General features: G+C 43.9%; 1 protein-coding gene across 1 annotated transcript in view; it reads left to right on the plus strand.

Moving 5' to 3' along the window:
• The window catches only part of crm (cramped chromatin regulator), a 57,361-nt gene extending 41,531 nt beyond the window's left edge, over positions 1 to 15,830 (plus strand). The window contains exons 15-20 of the mRNA XM_084600741.1: positions 4,165 to 4,279; positions 4,382 to 4,471; positions 7,539 to 7,628; positions 7,998 to 8,149; positions 12,730 to 12,879; positions 14,652 to 15,830. Coding sequence (XP_084456867.1) covers positions 4,165 to 4,279; positions 4,382 to 4,471; positions 7,539 to 7,628; positions 7,998 to 8,149; positions 12,730 to 12,879; positions 14,652 to 14,765 — 711 coding nt within the window. The 3' untranslated portion in view covers positions 14,766 to 15,830. The remainder of the gene's footprint in view (positions 1 to 4,164; positions 4,280 to 4,381; positions 4,472 to 7,538; positions 7,629 to 7,997; positions 8,150 to 12,729; positions 12,880 to 14,651) is intronic.
• Positions 15,831 to 16,819: the final 989 nt, after the last annotated feature.

The following is a 16,819-nucleotide window of genomic DNA, read 5'->3' on the forward strand; positions in this document are numbered from 1 at the left end:
TTTATTTATTTATTTATTTATTTCCAATACCTCAAAGACCCCAGGAGTACGGGGTTTTACATGAGGGGTAGGCTTGACAGTATTGTCGAGATTAACAAAAAAAGTTTTCAATGGCGGTTCTGAAATGGCTTGGGTTAGAGTGAGTGACGATGTCAGCGGGAAGATCGTTCCAGTCGATGCCTGTCCTTACAAAAAATGAGTTGAGGTGCGTTGTCGTTCGGGCATGTGGCGGATAAACAGCCAAGGTGTGGCTGATGCGACTGGATGTTTGATGAAGCGGCATGATGACTGCTGTGCTAGATGATAAAGCATGATAAAATTTATGAAATAAACAGAGTCTAGATATTTTATGGCGTGCTTGCAAGCTTGGGAGACTGGCATTAGCTTTTAAATTAGTGGTGCTAGTATTACGAGAATAAGATAAATCTAGCTGCACGGTTTTGTGTTAATTCAATGGTAGATATCAAGTTTTGAAGATGCGGGTCCCACAATGCGCATGCGTACTCCAATTTGGGCCTTACAAGAGTTACATAAGCTAGATGTTTAACAGAAGAAGGTGCCTGAGCTAGGTTATGCCGAAGAAAGCCAAGTGTGCGGTTAGCATCGTTAGTAACGGATGTAACGTGAGAATGTCATGTAAGGTCACTGGAAATTGTGACACCTAAATATTTCAAAAAAGATACCGAGGAGATAGTAGTTCCGTTTAGTAAGTAGTTGTACGAAGAATAGTGTTGGCATCTGTGGAAGGTAATTAGGGCCGTTTTGTTAACATTTAGGGTCATTAACCAATTTCAACGCCATTCCTCGACTTTTGCCAGATCGGCCTGAAGAGCCAAATTATCAGTAGGGTTATGTATGGAACGGTAAATAACACAGTCATCAGCAAAAAGGTGGATATTAGAAGAGATGGAGCTGGGTAGGTCATTAATATAAATAAGGAAAAGAAGAGGACCAAGTACGGTGCCTTGGGGTACACCGAAGAGAACAGGGGTGAGGCTGGAAGCGTAATCGTTAGTGAGAACAAACTGGGAGTGGTTAGTAAGGAAATCTTCGATCCAATTAAATACAGATGCATTTAAGTTAATTCTTGACAGTTGTAGTAATAGTCGCTTGTGGGGAACCTTATCAAACGCTTTTCCGAAATCTAAGAAGAGTGCGTCAGTAGGAATATTAAGGTCTAAGTTGGAACTAATGTCGTTAAAAAACAATGCAAGTTGCGTGTCACAAGCAAGGCCTTTCTGAAAACTGTTCTGATTGGGATGGAAAAATTTGATGGATGTTAGAAAGTTGATGACATGTGAGTAAATAACGTGTTCCATGATTTTAGAACATATGCTTGTGAGAGAAATGGGGCGAAAAGTGTTACCTGAGTCCTTCTTAGGAACTGGAACGATCTTGCCCACTTTCCAGTCTTGAGGGACTGTGCCAGATGATAAAGACTGCCGAAAAATGTGTGTTAGGATTATGCTAGTTATATGCTTGGTTTTCTTCAAAACCTTTGTGTTGATGCCATCAACTCCTGCCGATGATGTGAGCTTCAAAGAGTCGATATTTTTGCCATGAGGTGTAAATGTGATGTCCGTCATGAACGAATGAGTTAAAATGGGAAAGGGAGGGAGGTTTGCGTTAGTCTCTCGAGTGAAAACGCACTGAATGTACGATTGAGGGCCTCGGCTCGCCATCAGATAAAGGAATGCCTGACTCGTTAGTTAAGAAGACGCGTGTATTTGAACGTTTTGGGTTAATAACCCTCCAGAACTGTTTAGGGTTGTTGCGGATTAATAAAGGTAGTGTCGATGAAAAAAATAATCGTTTAGACTTTACTAGGAGCGAGCGATATAGAATGATACTTCTGCCATGCACGTGGGGTGTTAGTAGATTTTGCCGCTCTGAAGTGTCGTTTTGTTTTGTTTTTTAATCGTTTAATGTGACAACCGCGACATCACTTATTCACAGCTACGATGGAGCCATGATCCTTCCTCTCTCTAGATAGACTCCCCTGTCGTCGAAAATAAATACAAAGTGACGCCTCGGCCCTGGCGAGTGCGCTCATGCATAGGCTTGGGAAAATGTTTCCATAAATGGGATAGGCCAGATGGCTGATTGCGCTCTTCTTTGATTCTGTCATATCTGTTGGTGCTGAAACCTGAGAAAGAACCAGGGATCTTTAAATACCGGTTAAATGCTCTTAGCCGGTGCCAACAGATCGCAACAGCTTTCGGCAATTTAAATGTATACTGAATAAAAAATATTGCCGCCAAGATATCCAGCGCAGATGGTAGTTATCGCATTGGGAGTGACCAAAACAGTCCACTTTATGAACAGAAATGAGCGGAAAGTAAGTATTTTAATGAATATTTCTCAAATCGCCGCACCTAGCGGACTCTTGTGAAAGCTCTGACAAAACCGGATACCACGTCACAACTACTCCCATCACGGCTGGTCGCAGATGTTAATTTTTCCTTTCCTCCATGGCACTCGCAAAGCGCAGGGACGAACGTGCTCTTTTTTTTTTTGTTTGTTTGTTTGTTTGCTGCTGCTCATGTTTCTGTGCACAATTCATCATTTTCTCCCACCGTGCAAACAATTGTCCGCAATACGTGCCCTCCGTACGCGTCCCCCTCAACCTCCCTCGTGTGCAGTATTCCACACTTCGGAGCATTGTGCACGGCGTGACGCGGGAGAACCACCACTGCGTGTAGCCGGTCAACCAACTTCAGGTGCGGGGGCGGCGGCGAGATTGCGGCGCTATGTCGTTGCTGAGGGTAGTTGTGATGTCACACCCGCCGGCTCACAGTCGGGAGCGCGCTGCCTCTGACCCGGCGACCGCTCTGAAAACGTAAAAAATACAGCCATCCGCTCAAAAACCACCCGAATTATGTGTCTATACTAGTGTAATCGTGTCTTAAGAATGTAATTGTGGTGGTTTCTGAATATTTTTGGATATTTGTTCAGTATACCTTTCACGGCAGCAGTCATCATGGATGATCCAGGTGAGACGGCTCGTGAACTGTATGTCTCGGAGGTTGCGAAGACAACGGGCCGAATTCGATCATCGAGTGGAAGTAGCTCGCGGAGAGGCTGCCGCACAGAGACGAAGAAAGGCGGGTCAAGCGAAACATGCCGCTACTTCCGCTTTGGTTATTTAGATTTAGTGAGGTTAAACCTTTGCCTGATCTTTTTCTAATGCAAATTGTGGGGTCTACTATTGCTTGGCCTGCTGTCCAGCAGAGTCGGACCTGTCAAGTATGTGCAGAAGTTTAGGAAAGAGTAGCTGCAGGACCCCAAGTTTTGAGACTGTACTATACTAGAGGCTTCACCTGTAAGTAAATGCTTTTTTATGCAGGTAAAGAGTCATTGATGCTTCTTATGGGATTCGCAAGAAAAATATTGCTGCCATGCAACTGCAGTGGTAGAAACTCACTCTTATCAGCTGAAACAACCGCTACAGTGGCATTGTGAGAGAGAATAAGTCTAGGAATGCTTCAGACAAAAATACCTTCTTCTAACTGGCCAAGTTCGTTCTCTGCGTGCTGATGCTGCTCCAGTCAAATGCAGAGGTTGGATGGGTATTCGTTCAACTGAACATTATATCACGTAAACACGGAACCTAATGTGAACAAAGATGATAAACTCCATTTCAAGTATTAAAGCCGAACTCTGGAGGTTTGTTGATGTATTCCCAAATAAACGGCTGGATATTGTCATGGGTAGAGAACGATGAGGGTAAAGGTGTCCACTGGAAGCAGCGTACCGCCTAAAGCCAGCAGTACGAGCAGAAAATCGTCCGCACAGTGCTCGATGAAACTTGATGAAGCAGATGTCTTTTCGCAAGTGAAAGTGCCTGCAGTCAGCAGCTTAAGAGATTCCGTTGCAACTTTAAACTTTTACTACAGAAGACAGTTGGGGTTTTCCTGAAGATGAAGGCACCTATAAACCAAAGTTTTGTCAGAAGAGGAGAAAGTGCCGGAAGCTCCTTATGGAATGGAACTGTAAGGAGCCTTTATTGCTATTGCATCACACTTTTGAAGTGAATTTAGTTTTTTTGCCTTCCTCTTGCATCCAGTACCAAATGTGCTGTGTGCAATTTCATCAGGCATAGTGCAAAAATGTTATTAAGTGGTGTTTACCTGGATATCTGATTAGTTCCATCCTGCTACTCAGGCTCTTGCTGCAGATGCATTGGATGTTGCTGTCGCTGCTGCTGTTGCACCCAGTGTAGTTCGGCCCCTGTCACCACCCAACATCTCCTCTCTGCTGGACATCTCGTTACCTGAGAGTGAGTGCCACTTGTCTGATAACATGGTGGGGAGGAAAAGGTGCTTGTTTTGGAGGTGGAATGCACATGTAGTGTTCTCTGTATGCTTGTGTTTTCAACTAGGCCTGCCGTCTGAAGGCACTGCAGCGCAGATCTTGGGGGAGGGTGACACACTGCCGAGCTTCGTTGACAGTGCCGGGGGTGGGCTGAGTGGTGAGTTGCTGCATCATTTTTTGAGTGATCCTCATTATTAAGTGTATGCACAGGGGAAGATTCCATTGTTGCGTTATTGGTTTAGCTGCTTTCTCTTCCTTGGATGGTTGGGCAGCTAGCCAAGGAAGCACTGCTGGCACGAAATAGAGATTAGTTTGAGATTGCTGAATCTTACATAACTTGTGCAGCAGCCCATCTGTTGCTGGCCTATTTAAGGATAGCATTTCAGGCCTGCTCTTACCTGTATCTAAATGGCAGTGGGTAGTGGTGTGAGGAGGATGGTGTGCTGAAAGGGTGAGGGGATTAGCACCTGGAAGGCGGAAAGGGAGTGTAGTAAGACAGCAGAGGAGGAAAATGAAGGAGCGGTGATTTGGAGCATCAAGTGTTACTTTTTCCATTTTGCAACTCTTATCCGCCCTGAGTTGACCTCTCTTTTCAGCTCGTTCTAAGCAGAGGCTCTTTCTGCCTCTTCACACACTCTCTGACTAGCTGTTCCAGCAAGTTGTTGAGGGGAGCTCTCTTTTGCGGAATGATATTCAGAATGCAGATAAATATATAACTAGTTCTTTCCCCTTTCTTCTTCAACCTACGTTAAAGAACCTTCCGCCATTATTGAAGACTGTGGAAGGGGTGAAATATGCGCTATATGCTGATGATGTCACACTATGGACATACACAGGCAACAATGGGGAAATAAAAGAAAATCTCCAACAGGCAATTGACATTGTTGAATCGGAACTTCTGGTAATTTCAGGAACAAAAAAACGCAATATGTATCAACGCAGAAGACATTTTGGTAGAATTAAATGGCACACCAATAACCAGAGTGGACAAAATCAAGGTCTTGGGACTGATAATCCAAGACAATAGAAAGAACACAGAAACAATAAATCGACTTAAGTCAACAATTAACATGACAACCAGGTTGATAAAGTGAATAGCCAACAAAAGACTTGGGGTCAAAGGGAAAGATTTGTGCCGAATTGTTCAGGCTTTCGTGATAAGCAGAATAGTGTACACCATCCCCTAGAACAAAATAGACGGAATCATAAGGCAGTTATATAAAGCAGCACTGGGGCTACCCCACTGCACCCCTACGGAAAGACTTCTTAAACTGGGGGTCTACAATACCACCATGGAACTATGCGAGGCACATATAGTAACACAGCCAAAGAGGCTCTCCACCACATCCACGGGATGGAAAGTCCTGGGTAAATTAGGACTACAAGATAGAATCCCAGAAATAAATGCACAAGTAAAACTGCCGACAGAAGTAAGGAACGCACTCACTATTAAACCACTACCAAAAAACATTCACCGTGCTTTTCATGAAGGCAGGAGAAAAGCAAGAGCAAAGGCCCTTGAGGCCAAGTTAGAAGGCTCTGAATACACTGTTTATGTAGACACGGCGGAATACGAAGGAGGCAACTCTTTTGGTATCGTAGGCGTGAATGACTCGGGGAAAACATTAATGGCGGGTTCGATAAAAACAAACAACTCAGGGACAGCGGAGGAGGCGGCTATCGCCATGGTGATGGTCAGCACCAAAGCTGTTACCATAATTAGCGACTCCAAATCTGCTATAAACAATTTTGCGAGGAGCATGACCTTTAAAGAGACAGAGCGAATTTTAAGATAGAAAGACTGGAACCAAAAAGAGGTGGAATTAATATGGGTGCCAGCATACTCGGGGAACAGAGGAAACGAGTTGGCACATAGTATAGATAGAGATTATGTCAGCTGAGCAGTGAGCCAGGTTGATTCTCCCAATTTCTCGAGAGATGCACTTATCTCATGTCATGACTGCACTAATCACTTTAAACTAGAAAGGTGGATATATCCTCCACCAGACAAGAAACTTGATAAAAGGCAGAAAGTAATCTGGCATCCGCTCCAGACGCATGCCTTCTTCAGCCCATCTAAATTAGCACACATGTACCCAGCACAATACAATCCAAATTGTAAAGACTGCGGCGAAATAGCCGGGTACGATCACATATTATGAAGCTGCAAAAAAGCGCCGCCACCGGCGGACCTACTACAAGTCTCTTCTCTAGAGCGGTGGGAGGCTATATGGCCAGCTCAGACCCGTTGACGCAAGTTCGGACTACTGAGTGGGCTCATAAGGTTGCCGAAAGCAACAGACTTGAGGCCATCAAGTGTAGTGCCCACAAATCACTCATCGCTGATAATAAATGTTTTCCAATCCAAGCCAGTGCACTATGTTGCAGTTCTAAATTACATACAGTAGAACGGCACTGTTACATTTTCTCATGGGACTACAAAAAAAGAAAGAACAGCCAGAAAGCACACATGATAAAAGAAAAGTACATTGTTGCCTTCTTGTTTTTGTCTTGTAGTAAGGGGGGACATGCTTCTCTGAAATTGGCAAGGGTTTGTGACCCTCACAATCATTTGCATGCACAGAGGGCCCTAAATGGCCTCCCTCTCTCTGAGAAACTGTTGATAGGAGGGTGCAGCAGTGAAGAGGTCAGTTGCATGGAGGTAGCTAAGTTTGAGCATGCTAGTTCCCTTCTGCACTATTTCTGTGGCAGCCGTCTCAATCCTACACAGTCCATCTATTGGAACCTACTAAGGAAAGTGCGGATGAGTGAAATAGTATACCTCGGAGCCAGACTGCGTGATTGTATGCTGCAGTGGTGGTGGAACTGCACCAGCAGCTGCAACAAAATTTATGTCGCCCATAAATGTGCTTGGCCTCTGTGTATGTGCAGTGCACTGGGAGCCGCCAAACTCCAGAGTATGAAGGGCGCCACTTTGGCTTGGCCCTATCAGCTTTTTATGCATGCTCAATGCAGGCTGTCAAAATGCTGGCATGAGAGAAATTATCACGAAGTGACATTCGCGATGCAGCATGCGGGAAAGCTGGCCGCAGTTTCTACGCAACATTCAACTCTGTATTGCATGGATTTTTATGGGAGCTTGGACGGGACGTAACAATGTAGCAGCCAGGAAAATACAGCACCTGAATATGTAACAGCGGGGTTCTGCTGTAATTGTACAATGACTCTGACACAGCTGCTGTCATGCCTCGTCTCTTGTGCAGCTCTCTCGGCTCTTGGTACTGATGCTGCAGCCATCGAAGCTAGCAACCCACTGCCAAGCTTTGCGCAAGTCTCAGACTCCAGTCTTGCTTGTACGTTGTTCTCGCTTTCGTTTGAATCTGTAGCCCAGTCATGCTTTTGAAGCTGTAGTGGTGTCAGACCACTCATGACTGCAAACTTGTGCCTTGTAAACTGTGGAAGAGGAAAAGAGAGTAATCTCTTGACGCAACAGCAGCAAACATTGGCACAAGTTTGGTGCAAGCACTTTATTGACTGCTCTATTTGCATTGCTCTTGAATGCATAGTTCAGACTCTTCTGTTTTACTGCTCTGGTTTTTTTACAGCCTTGCCCTGTTAAAAAGAAATTGCATGCTTCCTTAGAAAACTTGTATGCTTTACACTTTTGTGATTACTGCATTTTTACCAGCAATGTGCATTGCTTGCTTGCTTTAAATCCTCAGCTGCATTCAAGCTTGCTTGTGAAGAAGCAACAAGTATAGCCCCTGTGGAGAAAAGTGCAGCCATCGGAAGGGCAGAAGGCTTGGCAACACCACCCATGAGTCCATTCAAGCTTGTCCCTTCAGCACCGGATCCCAACTGGTTGAATGGAGAGGTAATATATAGTGTGGTTGGATGTGTCCTTACTCCTTGGGAGCAAAACTTTCTCCTCCTCTTCTTCTTTTTTTTCTTTTTTTTTTATTTATTTATACAATTGTTAAAGGCCCATAAGCATTACATAAGGAGAATTGATTGCAGCTGCCTGGCCTGGAACTTTGTGTGAAAAGTTTAGTTAAATTTTGTTGTCAGAACTAAAAACATGAACTGAAACTCTTGTGACAAAGCTGTTCATTGAAGCCTCTTTTGGAATCTTGTCTGCAGCACTGGATAAGCCTCGAGTTAGTGTTTGCAACACTGCTTATACATACTGCAATAATGCGACCGATTTGTGCCAGTTGCTTAGTTAGGTGACTGGAGTCTGTTGGGCATAGTAGTGTAGTCTGCTGGCTAGCACTTTTCTTTTATTCGAAAGCCTGGTTGGCACTGCACACCAGTGGCAGCATTGAGGACTAGTTCTCACAAGGCTGATTCAGGAGGACCAGTGGTGCCACATAAGTTTGGTTAACAGGGTGCTAAGATGGACTGATTGGCTTGCCATAGATTCTGCTGAAGAATGGCTCAGAAGAACCGAGTCTGTGGCCGCATAATGTGTGTGGCACGAGAGTGTTTCGGGGTGGAGTCTGAACGCCCTTGGTGTTGACTTTGCATAATGCAGATGTCTCAAAGTAAAATGGCTAGCCAGGTAGCAGCTGTCAGCAGCCTCAGCTGTCATAGCACTCGCTGCGTGCAACACACAAATTGGCCAGAGGGGTTCAGTCAGTTTTTGAATATATTTCTTTTCGAGGAATATTTTATTTTGTAAAAACGTCGCATACAGTATTATTTATTGGAGCTGTATGAATAGCAAAATTTTTGCTGTGAAGTGAATTTGAATATTTAAAGCCAAGTCCAAATTGAATCTAATACTTTTTTTAATAATGTCAAGTTAAATTACGAATGAAATCATCTGCGAACTATGGCCAGAAAAATGCTAGTTTGTGAATGAAAATGTGTTGAAAATTCACTATTTTTAGGTAAATTTGAAAATCAGTGCAAATGATATTTTAAAGTAAAGAAGCGTTTTTCCACAAGTCACAGCTGTGAAAAGAAACAAAGATGTTACAAAAAAAAAAAAATCATTTTCACCTGGCACAATTTGTTATACCTTTATGGCCTGCTGGACATTAAATAAGAAAGAGCCCGCTGCTATGGCTGGGTAGTTACGGTATGCATTAATGCATTCATACCCTGCTTACAGCTGCTTGGTAACGATTGCTGTCATTTAAAGAAGTCTAAGGAAGTTTGACTTATTTGCTCACTTGGAAAAGGGAATTTATTGAATGCTCTCACGAGGAATTGTGAGGGAGTTACCTCCTTACTGGAGAAGTGACGTCAGTGGTTGATTATTGGCGAGGCAGCGCACCAGCAAAACACAGCCAGCAAGGTGGCTTGTGAAATGGAAAGAAGAGCAGCAACCTGACCCTCTCTTCCATGTTCCCTTGTCACACCTGAAGGCAACGCATTAACTATGCTGTGCTGCCCGAAACGCAGCGTTCACAACAGTACTTAGCCCTCGCCTATCAATTTCTTTAGACTGCAAGCCCCATGATGAGCCATGTGCTGTTGCGATAATCATACCACACCGTAGGTACCCCAGTGCACGTGCTACACTGTACACGGTGCAGTTATATGGACCGGTCTCAATCCTGACGCTTCTGTGACACATCGTGTTTCTTGTCCACTTGGCCTAAGGTGCGTAGTGATTAGGTTCTGGCAGAAATTCAGAATGATGAAAGTGGTTGCTGCGAAATAACTGCAGCAGTGCACGCAGGCTGCAACTTCGTCACCTAATGCTGCCCTCCATAAGTTGTGATCTAAAAGGAGCTGATCAGTGCCATCCAGGCTCACGACCAGCTGTGTCGTGGCTAGACTACGTGCCGCATAGTGTTGTGTTTTGTTTTCCAACCTGCGAGCACGCAGCGGCGGCTCTCAGTGGCCGTCAATGATTACCACACTGACTTTTTCTGCGTGCTGATGCTCTTCCCTTAAAGTAGGAGACTAAGCTAAGTCACGTGGCAAGTGCAAGATACTGCCATTGGAAATGTCGCATTGTTTCGCTTCCTGTTTAAATCGACTGGAAGTTGGCAATTTTTCGACATTTCACAAGTGGCCCTCAAACGTGTTGGCGTGAGGGAACCTCAGCAGACAAACAAAATGAGCCACAATGAACCATTTTCAACGCGCATTTCGACTTCAGTGGAGTTTTTGCCAATTGGAGCTGCGTTTAAAAATGTATATTACAATAAAATAAGCATATCGCCATCCTTCTGTGAATTTTCTTAGATCCACACTGTTTTGTTTCACTAAAAACTTTCTCTGGAATGGATATGTGCTCCTACTGACCCGCCCATTCACACACACATGAAGGCCGCCACTGCTTGGCGGTAATGACGACTGGCCTAGCTGCCTTGGGACAAAGCGCAGGTGTAAGCTCTCTTCTTGCGAGCCAGAGGCAAAATCAACCTGACCTTATCAAGTAGTGCCACTATCTTCTGCATCAAACGTAATGAATGCATTCAATGTGATCTGCAGTTTAATTGGGGCCCGCGACAACGACTTTGCGTTGTGATTTCTCACTGAGTGTGCAGTCAAAAAATTGGATTTTCAATCTTCTCGTTTTCGCGATTCTGAGATCTTTCCGCAGCTACCTCCAAAGTTTAGTTGAAAATTATCACCGAATTTCGATCTCCCGCAGTTCGAAAAATATGCGATCCGCGGGCATAATCTTAATGTCGTTCGAAAGCTCGCGGTTCAGGTCATTCCTGTATCTCGTTTGGCGACCATGAGCGAGCCCACCGAAGCGGAAAATAAAGGAACAAAATCGTGTGAAACACCCTGCTATTGGTCTCTCACCACACGTGAGCGAAATGGCGAGCTTTGGTTGGCTGGCGGCGTTAACTGCTCGCAGTCCGGCACCATTTTGAAAGTCTCTCCTTTAGGCCTAGTTGGCCTAGCGCTGTTCCCTCATCATAACCACAACGCGAAATATTAAGATTCACGCTTCGTTATTAGCCTAAAAAAGGTAGCGAGAAGAGATGAAAGCAGCGGAGACGGTGCATCGCCGCATCTGGTTATCTGCAATCAATGACGATGCTCCGACGCTTCCCGTCGAGTACGCGAGGGCCTGATAACGGCGTAGCATAGCCGGTCGTGCTCAGTGCGACAGTGAGGAGCGGCATGGCCTGCCGCATACGGAATCGTGATGGTGCAGATGAGCAAGTGCAGCTTACAACGCTGGGATAAATCGCCCTGTGAGGCAGTGCCACGACCAGCCGCAGCGGTAGTCGCGAAGCAGCGTCCCGCGACCACGGAACATGGACAAAAAGATTTCGCGAAATCCCAAATCCTGTCGAAATAAACTTGCTTCTGAATGCTACGCGGTGCAAGATGAGCAATGGTCACTTATCACTAGTTGCAGACCGACTGCATTTACAGCATGAACGTGAGAATGGCGATCGCGCGCCAGAACTTGGCACCAACTTTTGTGAGGCCACGATGCAAATGAATTCGTCTTGGTGGCGGCCTCCGGACCATGCGTTCCATTCGCCGAAAATTTCATTCTTTGAGGGCAAATTATATTGATGGTAAATGATGCACTGACATCAGAAGCTAGTCAGAACCCACTTTAATGAGTTACTGTTTGCTTGGTGCTTCAAAATTTATCAACGCGTTTTTCATCAATTTCTCAAAATCAAAATATTGAGGGCGGTACATGTGTGGAGGTGCGATATCTCTGGTTCTACTTATGATATTGTTATAATTTCTTTTGCACTAGAAAGGTAAACTCATGTACAGTGAAAAAATATAAATGAATTTGTGGTATTTAATGAGGCAAGTTTTAAAAAATTGCATGTTTTCTGGAGTGTCCAGGTGGCATTTTGGCTTCTGAACTTTGACAAGCTGCAACTTTGGTTAAAATGAGACCAGGACATTCAATCTTGATTTTTGTATTCTCTGTGTGTTCTAAATTGATTTGATACATCAGTTTTTATTGTAACTTCTGTAGTTTTACCGACAGCTCACCTCCAAACAAAGAACATAAAGTGCTCAATATCTTCAAAACTAAATGGCTTACTTCATGTGAATATTTGAAATCAGCACAAAAAGCTGCATAAATGGTGCAACTTTCATCAAAATCTACCTGTAAATAAAAAAATATTGTCTTAAAACCAGGGTACCCCCTTTAAAAAGAAAAAAAAAAAAAGGAAGCAGAAGCAATTGATTGAATTCTTTGTAAATGATGTTTTTGGACTGCGTAGTCCAATCTGATAGTGCTTTTGGGCTTGTTTCGCTTCACCGAAATGTTTCCCGCGCCCTGTCAGTTTTGTTGTAGCAAAGTTCAACTGTATCATTCTGCTCTAAAGTTCTCTGAAGTCCATTTTTTTGATGCTGAAAATTGTAGTTTGGCTATGGGAGCACTGTTTGACAGACCTTAGCCAGATTATAAATATTTCAGTTTGCATTGTTGCAGTTTCAATTACATGGGTTCTAAGGTTGTTCTCGTTGATTACTGCTGGCTCATTTCTTTTTTTGCAGGGCTCAAACTTTTCTCTAAGTTCCTTGCTGAACACTTTGGACTCGCCACTTAAAATGACCCAGGCAGGAGCATCATCTAGAGTGCCTGAACTACCGGTTTTAGCCTTGGAGACCTCGAGCATGGATTCCATGTCACGACTGGCACCTGATGTAAGTGGCCGTGAAATGTCACACTGTTGTTTTTATTCCCTTTTACCGCTGCAACAATACTGTACAAAACTTATTTGCGATGGGTCACTCTTGCATTATTGTTGAAGCTAAATTACTGGCATGTAAAGCTTATTACAGTAGACATGCATGAATAAAAAAAAAACAAACAAAAAAGTAAAATTGTCCGTTGTATCCAGGGCGTGCTTTAATTGAAGCAAGGAAAAGAGCATAAAAATAAAGGAGGCTTCTTAAGGATCATCTAAAGAGACTTTAATATTATTTTGAACACTGTTGACGCGTGAAAGGCTGCACCACCAGTGTTTTAAAAACAAACTCGCAGTAACTTTGTACTGCTTTTCTAGTGCACATTCGATGAACTTCAATAGAGCAGTGTACTGAACGTCTTGTAAACTCACTTTCCCAAAAGTAGCTTTTTTGCATTGCAATTTAATGAACCTTTGTTATCATTGTGGAAAAAAAAAAAAAAAAAAAAAAAGAAAAGGGTGATTAAAGAAGGGGCAGAAACAATCTTTCTCCTTGGATGAAAGAATGTGGGCACTGACACAGCTGGGGTCGCAGATGTGCCATAGCCATTTATAAGTGGATGATCAATTTCACCATAAAAATCACTTCAACTTCTAATTGCCATTGCTGGGCTGGAATCTTTGTAGATATTGTGATGCCTTGCATGTCTTATAAATTTATCTCACTATGAGTTATGGCAAGTACATCATCTGCTTTGCAGGCATGCACTTCGGCCTTGCAAGAGCAGTTTTACTTTACTTTGAACTTTCTGAGCTCAGCCTCTGAGATCTGCACCCCACACACGCGCAACACTCGGCCTCCAAGATTCACACTCCTACACGCGCGCACATCCCCTTCGTTCCACCCTCGTGGGATTGGTCCGCTTATGCCGACACTCCTCCCTAAGAACTCTTCCCCCTCAAATCGCGAAGCCGGGTCAGAAGGAAGAAGTAATGGTTCGTGGTGGAGAACTATGATCGGCGTGGGCAATAGTTCGGTGACGTCCCATAGCATGATCACTCAGAATGAAGTCATTGTCACCCACTCGCTTGACCACACGATAAGGTCCACTTTGCCGCGCATTCCTACCAGAGTCCCTCTTCACCACCCATCTGCATGCATCCATGCCATCTCGTTTGCTTCCCGGCAACTGCCCACTCGTCCTCTGAGATCACACCCACACACGCCCACTACTTGGCCTCCAAGATCCGCATTCCTACACGTGCACACATCCCCTTCGTCCCACCCTCGTGGGATCGGTCCGCTTATGCCAACACTCCTCCCTCACAGGTTCATTGGTTTGTGGTGAAATTTGGGTTCGGGTGTTCTCGCACAGCATCTGAAATCTTAAATTAACTGTGCCAGCGCAGGCGCTGCTTCTCATCATCTGGGCAAATTTGCATTACAAATTGCGGGACTGCAGAAATTCTTTGTTTTATCTGAGATTTTGAAAACAGTCCTAATTATCGAAGTTTTATTGTATACGCGAGCCAATACAGAAAACAAAAAAAAAAAGTGTGTTACACTGCATGTTGGAACAAGGGTCAAGTTGTCTATATTAAAGAATTAAGGTGACAGTGTCCATTTACCTAAACTGAAGTGTACACAGAGAGTAACTAGCTCTCTCTAGTGTTTAGAATATAGTGGAGCAGCTATACACATTGTTTCTTTAAAACTCAGTTGAAACATATCCAATATTTTTCTAGCCTTTTCCTGTAGCTGTGTATCTTTTCTGGCCTTCTCTCCAGGTTGACACCCAGCTACAGTGCCTCATGAATGAGAACAGTGTGGACTATGTCGCAAAGTTTGCGGACCTCGCTGCGCAGATTGCCTCATCCAATTCGGAGAGCAAAGCCACGTAGACTCTTGGCTGTTCATTCAGCTCGCTCATTGTACATAGCCCTGTATCATAGAACTGTTAATGACCATTATTTATTACACTATTGTAGTGTTCACTTTGCTTATTATTATGAGGCTTTGGGTGTAAATAGGATCTACTGGCGCACTGTTAGTACTGTGGAGTAGGTTGCTACTGCACACCATGGTCATCTGTGTGCATTACTTGTCAGCTTTGCTGCACTGTTCTGCTGCTTATTCTTGTTTTGTTGTCTGCAGTAATTGCCAGAGCATAATAGAAGTTATTTGTAGTGCAAGCCGTGCAACGTGACAGGCACTGTGGACCAGGCTTGGCCCAAAAAAATTGGGGGTGCGAACAATAGACTGCATACAGGAAAATGATGGGCCAAACAGTCACCACCTTTGCCAGGTAGTTCATTTGGGTGTGACATATCAGCGAAGTGTCATTATATAGACGAATTCACAAGAATTTTCTGATTACAATACATGTGATGTGCACAGGTCCAGAGCTTCCATTCGAGATAGACTATCTCGAATGAAAGCTCTGGACCTGTGCACATCATATGTATTGTAATCAGAAAATTCTTGTGAATTAGTCTATATAAGCATGTGCAGCAGATGATTCAAACCGGATTTGCAGCTATCATGCCATAACCATCGAAACAGTGTAATGTGCTGACTTGTTTCTGACCTAGCAGCCAGGTAGCAGTAACCATTACAGCTGATCGTTCAACTACCATGAGCGCACGGCACCATGTGCGTATGTGTGGCTTGCCATTATTGCACGTGACTATGTGCCTTGGCTGCGAGCTGCTTATCGCCGCTGTATTCTCACCATCTATCATGTGCTGTATGTCTTGTCACCGTTATAGCATTTTGGAAATCTGAATCATCATCATCATCATCGTGGTGCTCATTGCTGCATTCCTTTTTCCTGTGCACCTGGCATAGGAAAGGGTGGGTTTGTTTTGGTGGCTCTGGGAGAAGGGTGTACAGATGGCATGGACATGGCAACATCTGCAGTTTTATGAAAACTATATTCAAACTTCAATCTCATGAGGGGCTCAAATCGCTCACTAAAGCAGTTGATGCAGCTGCTAATTGCAGTAAAAAGTACAGTGGCTTTATTTGTGTCCGTGTGTATGAAGTGCAAAAGCAGGTTTTTCCACCTGAGAGCACAACACATGTAAAAAATATATATGTATGTATTCATTATCAAAATTGTCATAATTTCCATGAAATGTGCCTACAAATTTAATTTTGCTCATTACCAAAGAGGAGGAAGTCTTTAGTTGCGCTTTTCAAAGCACTCCTGCTCCACAGTTGTAGAGGCACCCAAATTGCTTTGACGTTGTGAACAATTTTTAGAGGACTAATGTGCTCTGAGCTGCTGAAATTTCTCTTCATTGTTGGAGGCCATTCAGCAAGATACTGAATCATCAGTCAAGCATGTTTCAGTAACAATGCACAACATGTTGTGTACCTCTGTTTCCTCCGCTTCAGCCAGTCGGTAAGTGCGTCGCAGGAGCAGTCCTTTCAGATGGAAAATGAGCTCAGGTCCACCATTTACGTGCTGTACTGAGTTGCGCACATGCATTTTAAAGCCTTGGCATATGTCAACTGATGCAGTTACCCACTCTGCGCTGTGCTGCGGCCCCTTTTGCAATCAGGCTATCGTTAACGTAAACTTCTCACAAATTTGGAGTCCCCTTTGAGTTTGACTTTTGGAATCCAGCCATAAATGCCCACAAAGGGGGCATTTGGATAACCAGTGAGGCTGTTAAGTCACATGTCAGTGCATTTTAACTCTTGCTGCACTAACAATGAGCTGTTTGTGGTGCCTAGCCATATAAGCCTTTTAGTTTGGTCACACATGCTCTGTTACCTACTGTTAGTGCATAGTAATATGTTCATCTCCTCTAAATAAACTAGCTTTTGGGGTGTGCCTGTCATTTCATGTTCTGTTTATTGTTTGCTCCCGCATTATTTGCCAAAATGCAGTCTATGCCATCTAGGGATGTGCAGTGTAGAAGTTTCTGGTAAAACCAATCTAGTTTTG

Source organism: Amblyomma maculatum, chromosome 4 (assembly GCF_055883805.1).
Source record: "Amblyomma maculatum isolate TAMU_Amacu chromosome 4, ASM5588380v1, whole genome shotgun sequence".
Taxonomy (NCBI): domain Eukaryota; kingdom Metazoa; phylum Arthropoda; class Arachnida; order Ixodida; family Ixodidae; genus Amblyomma; species Amblyomma maculatum.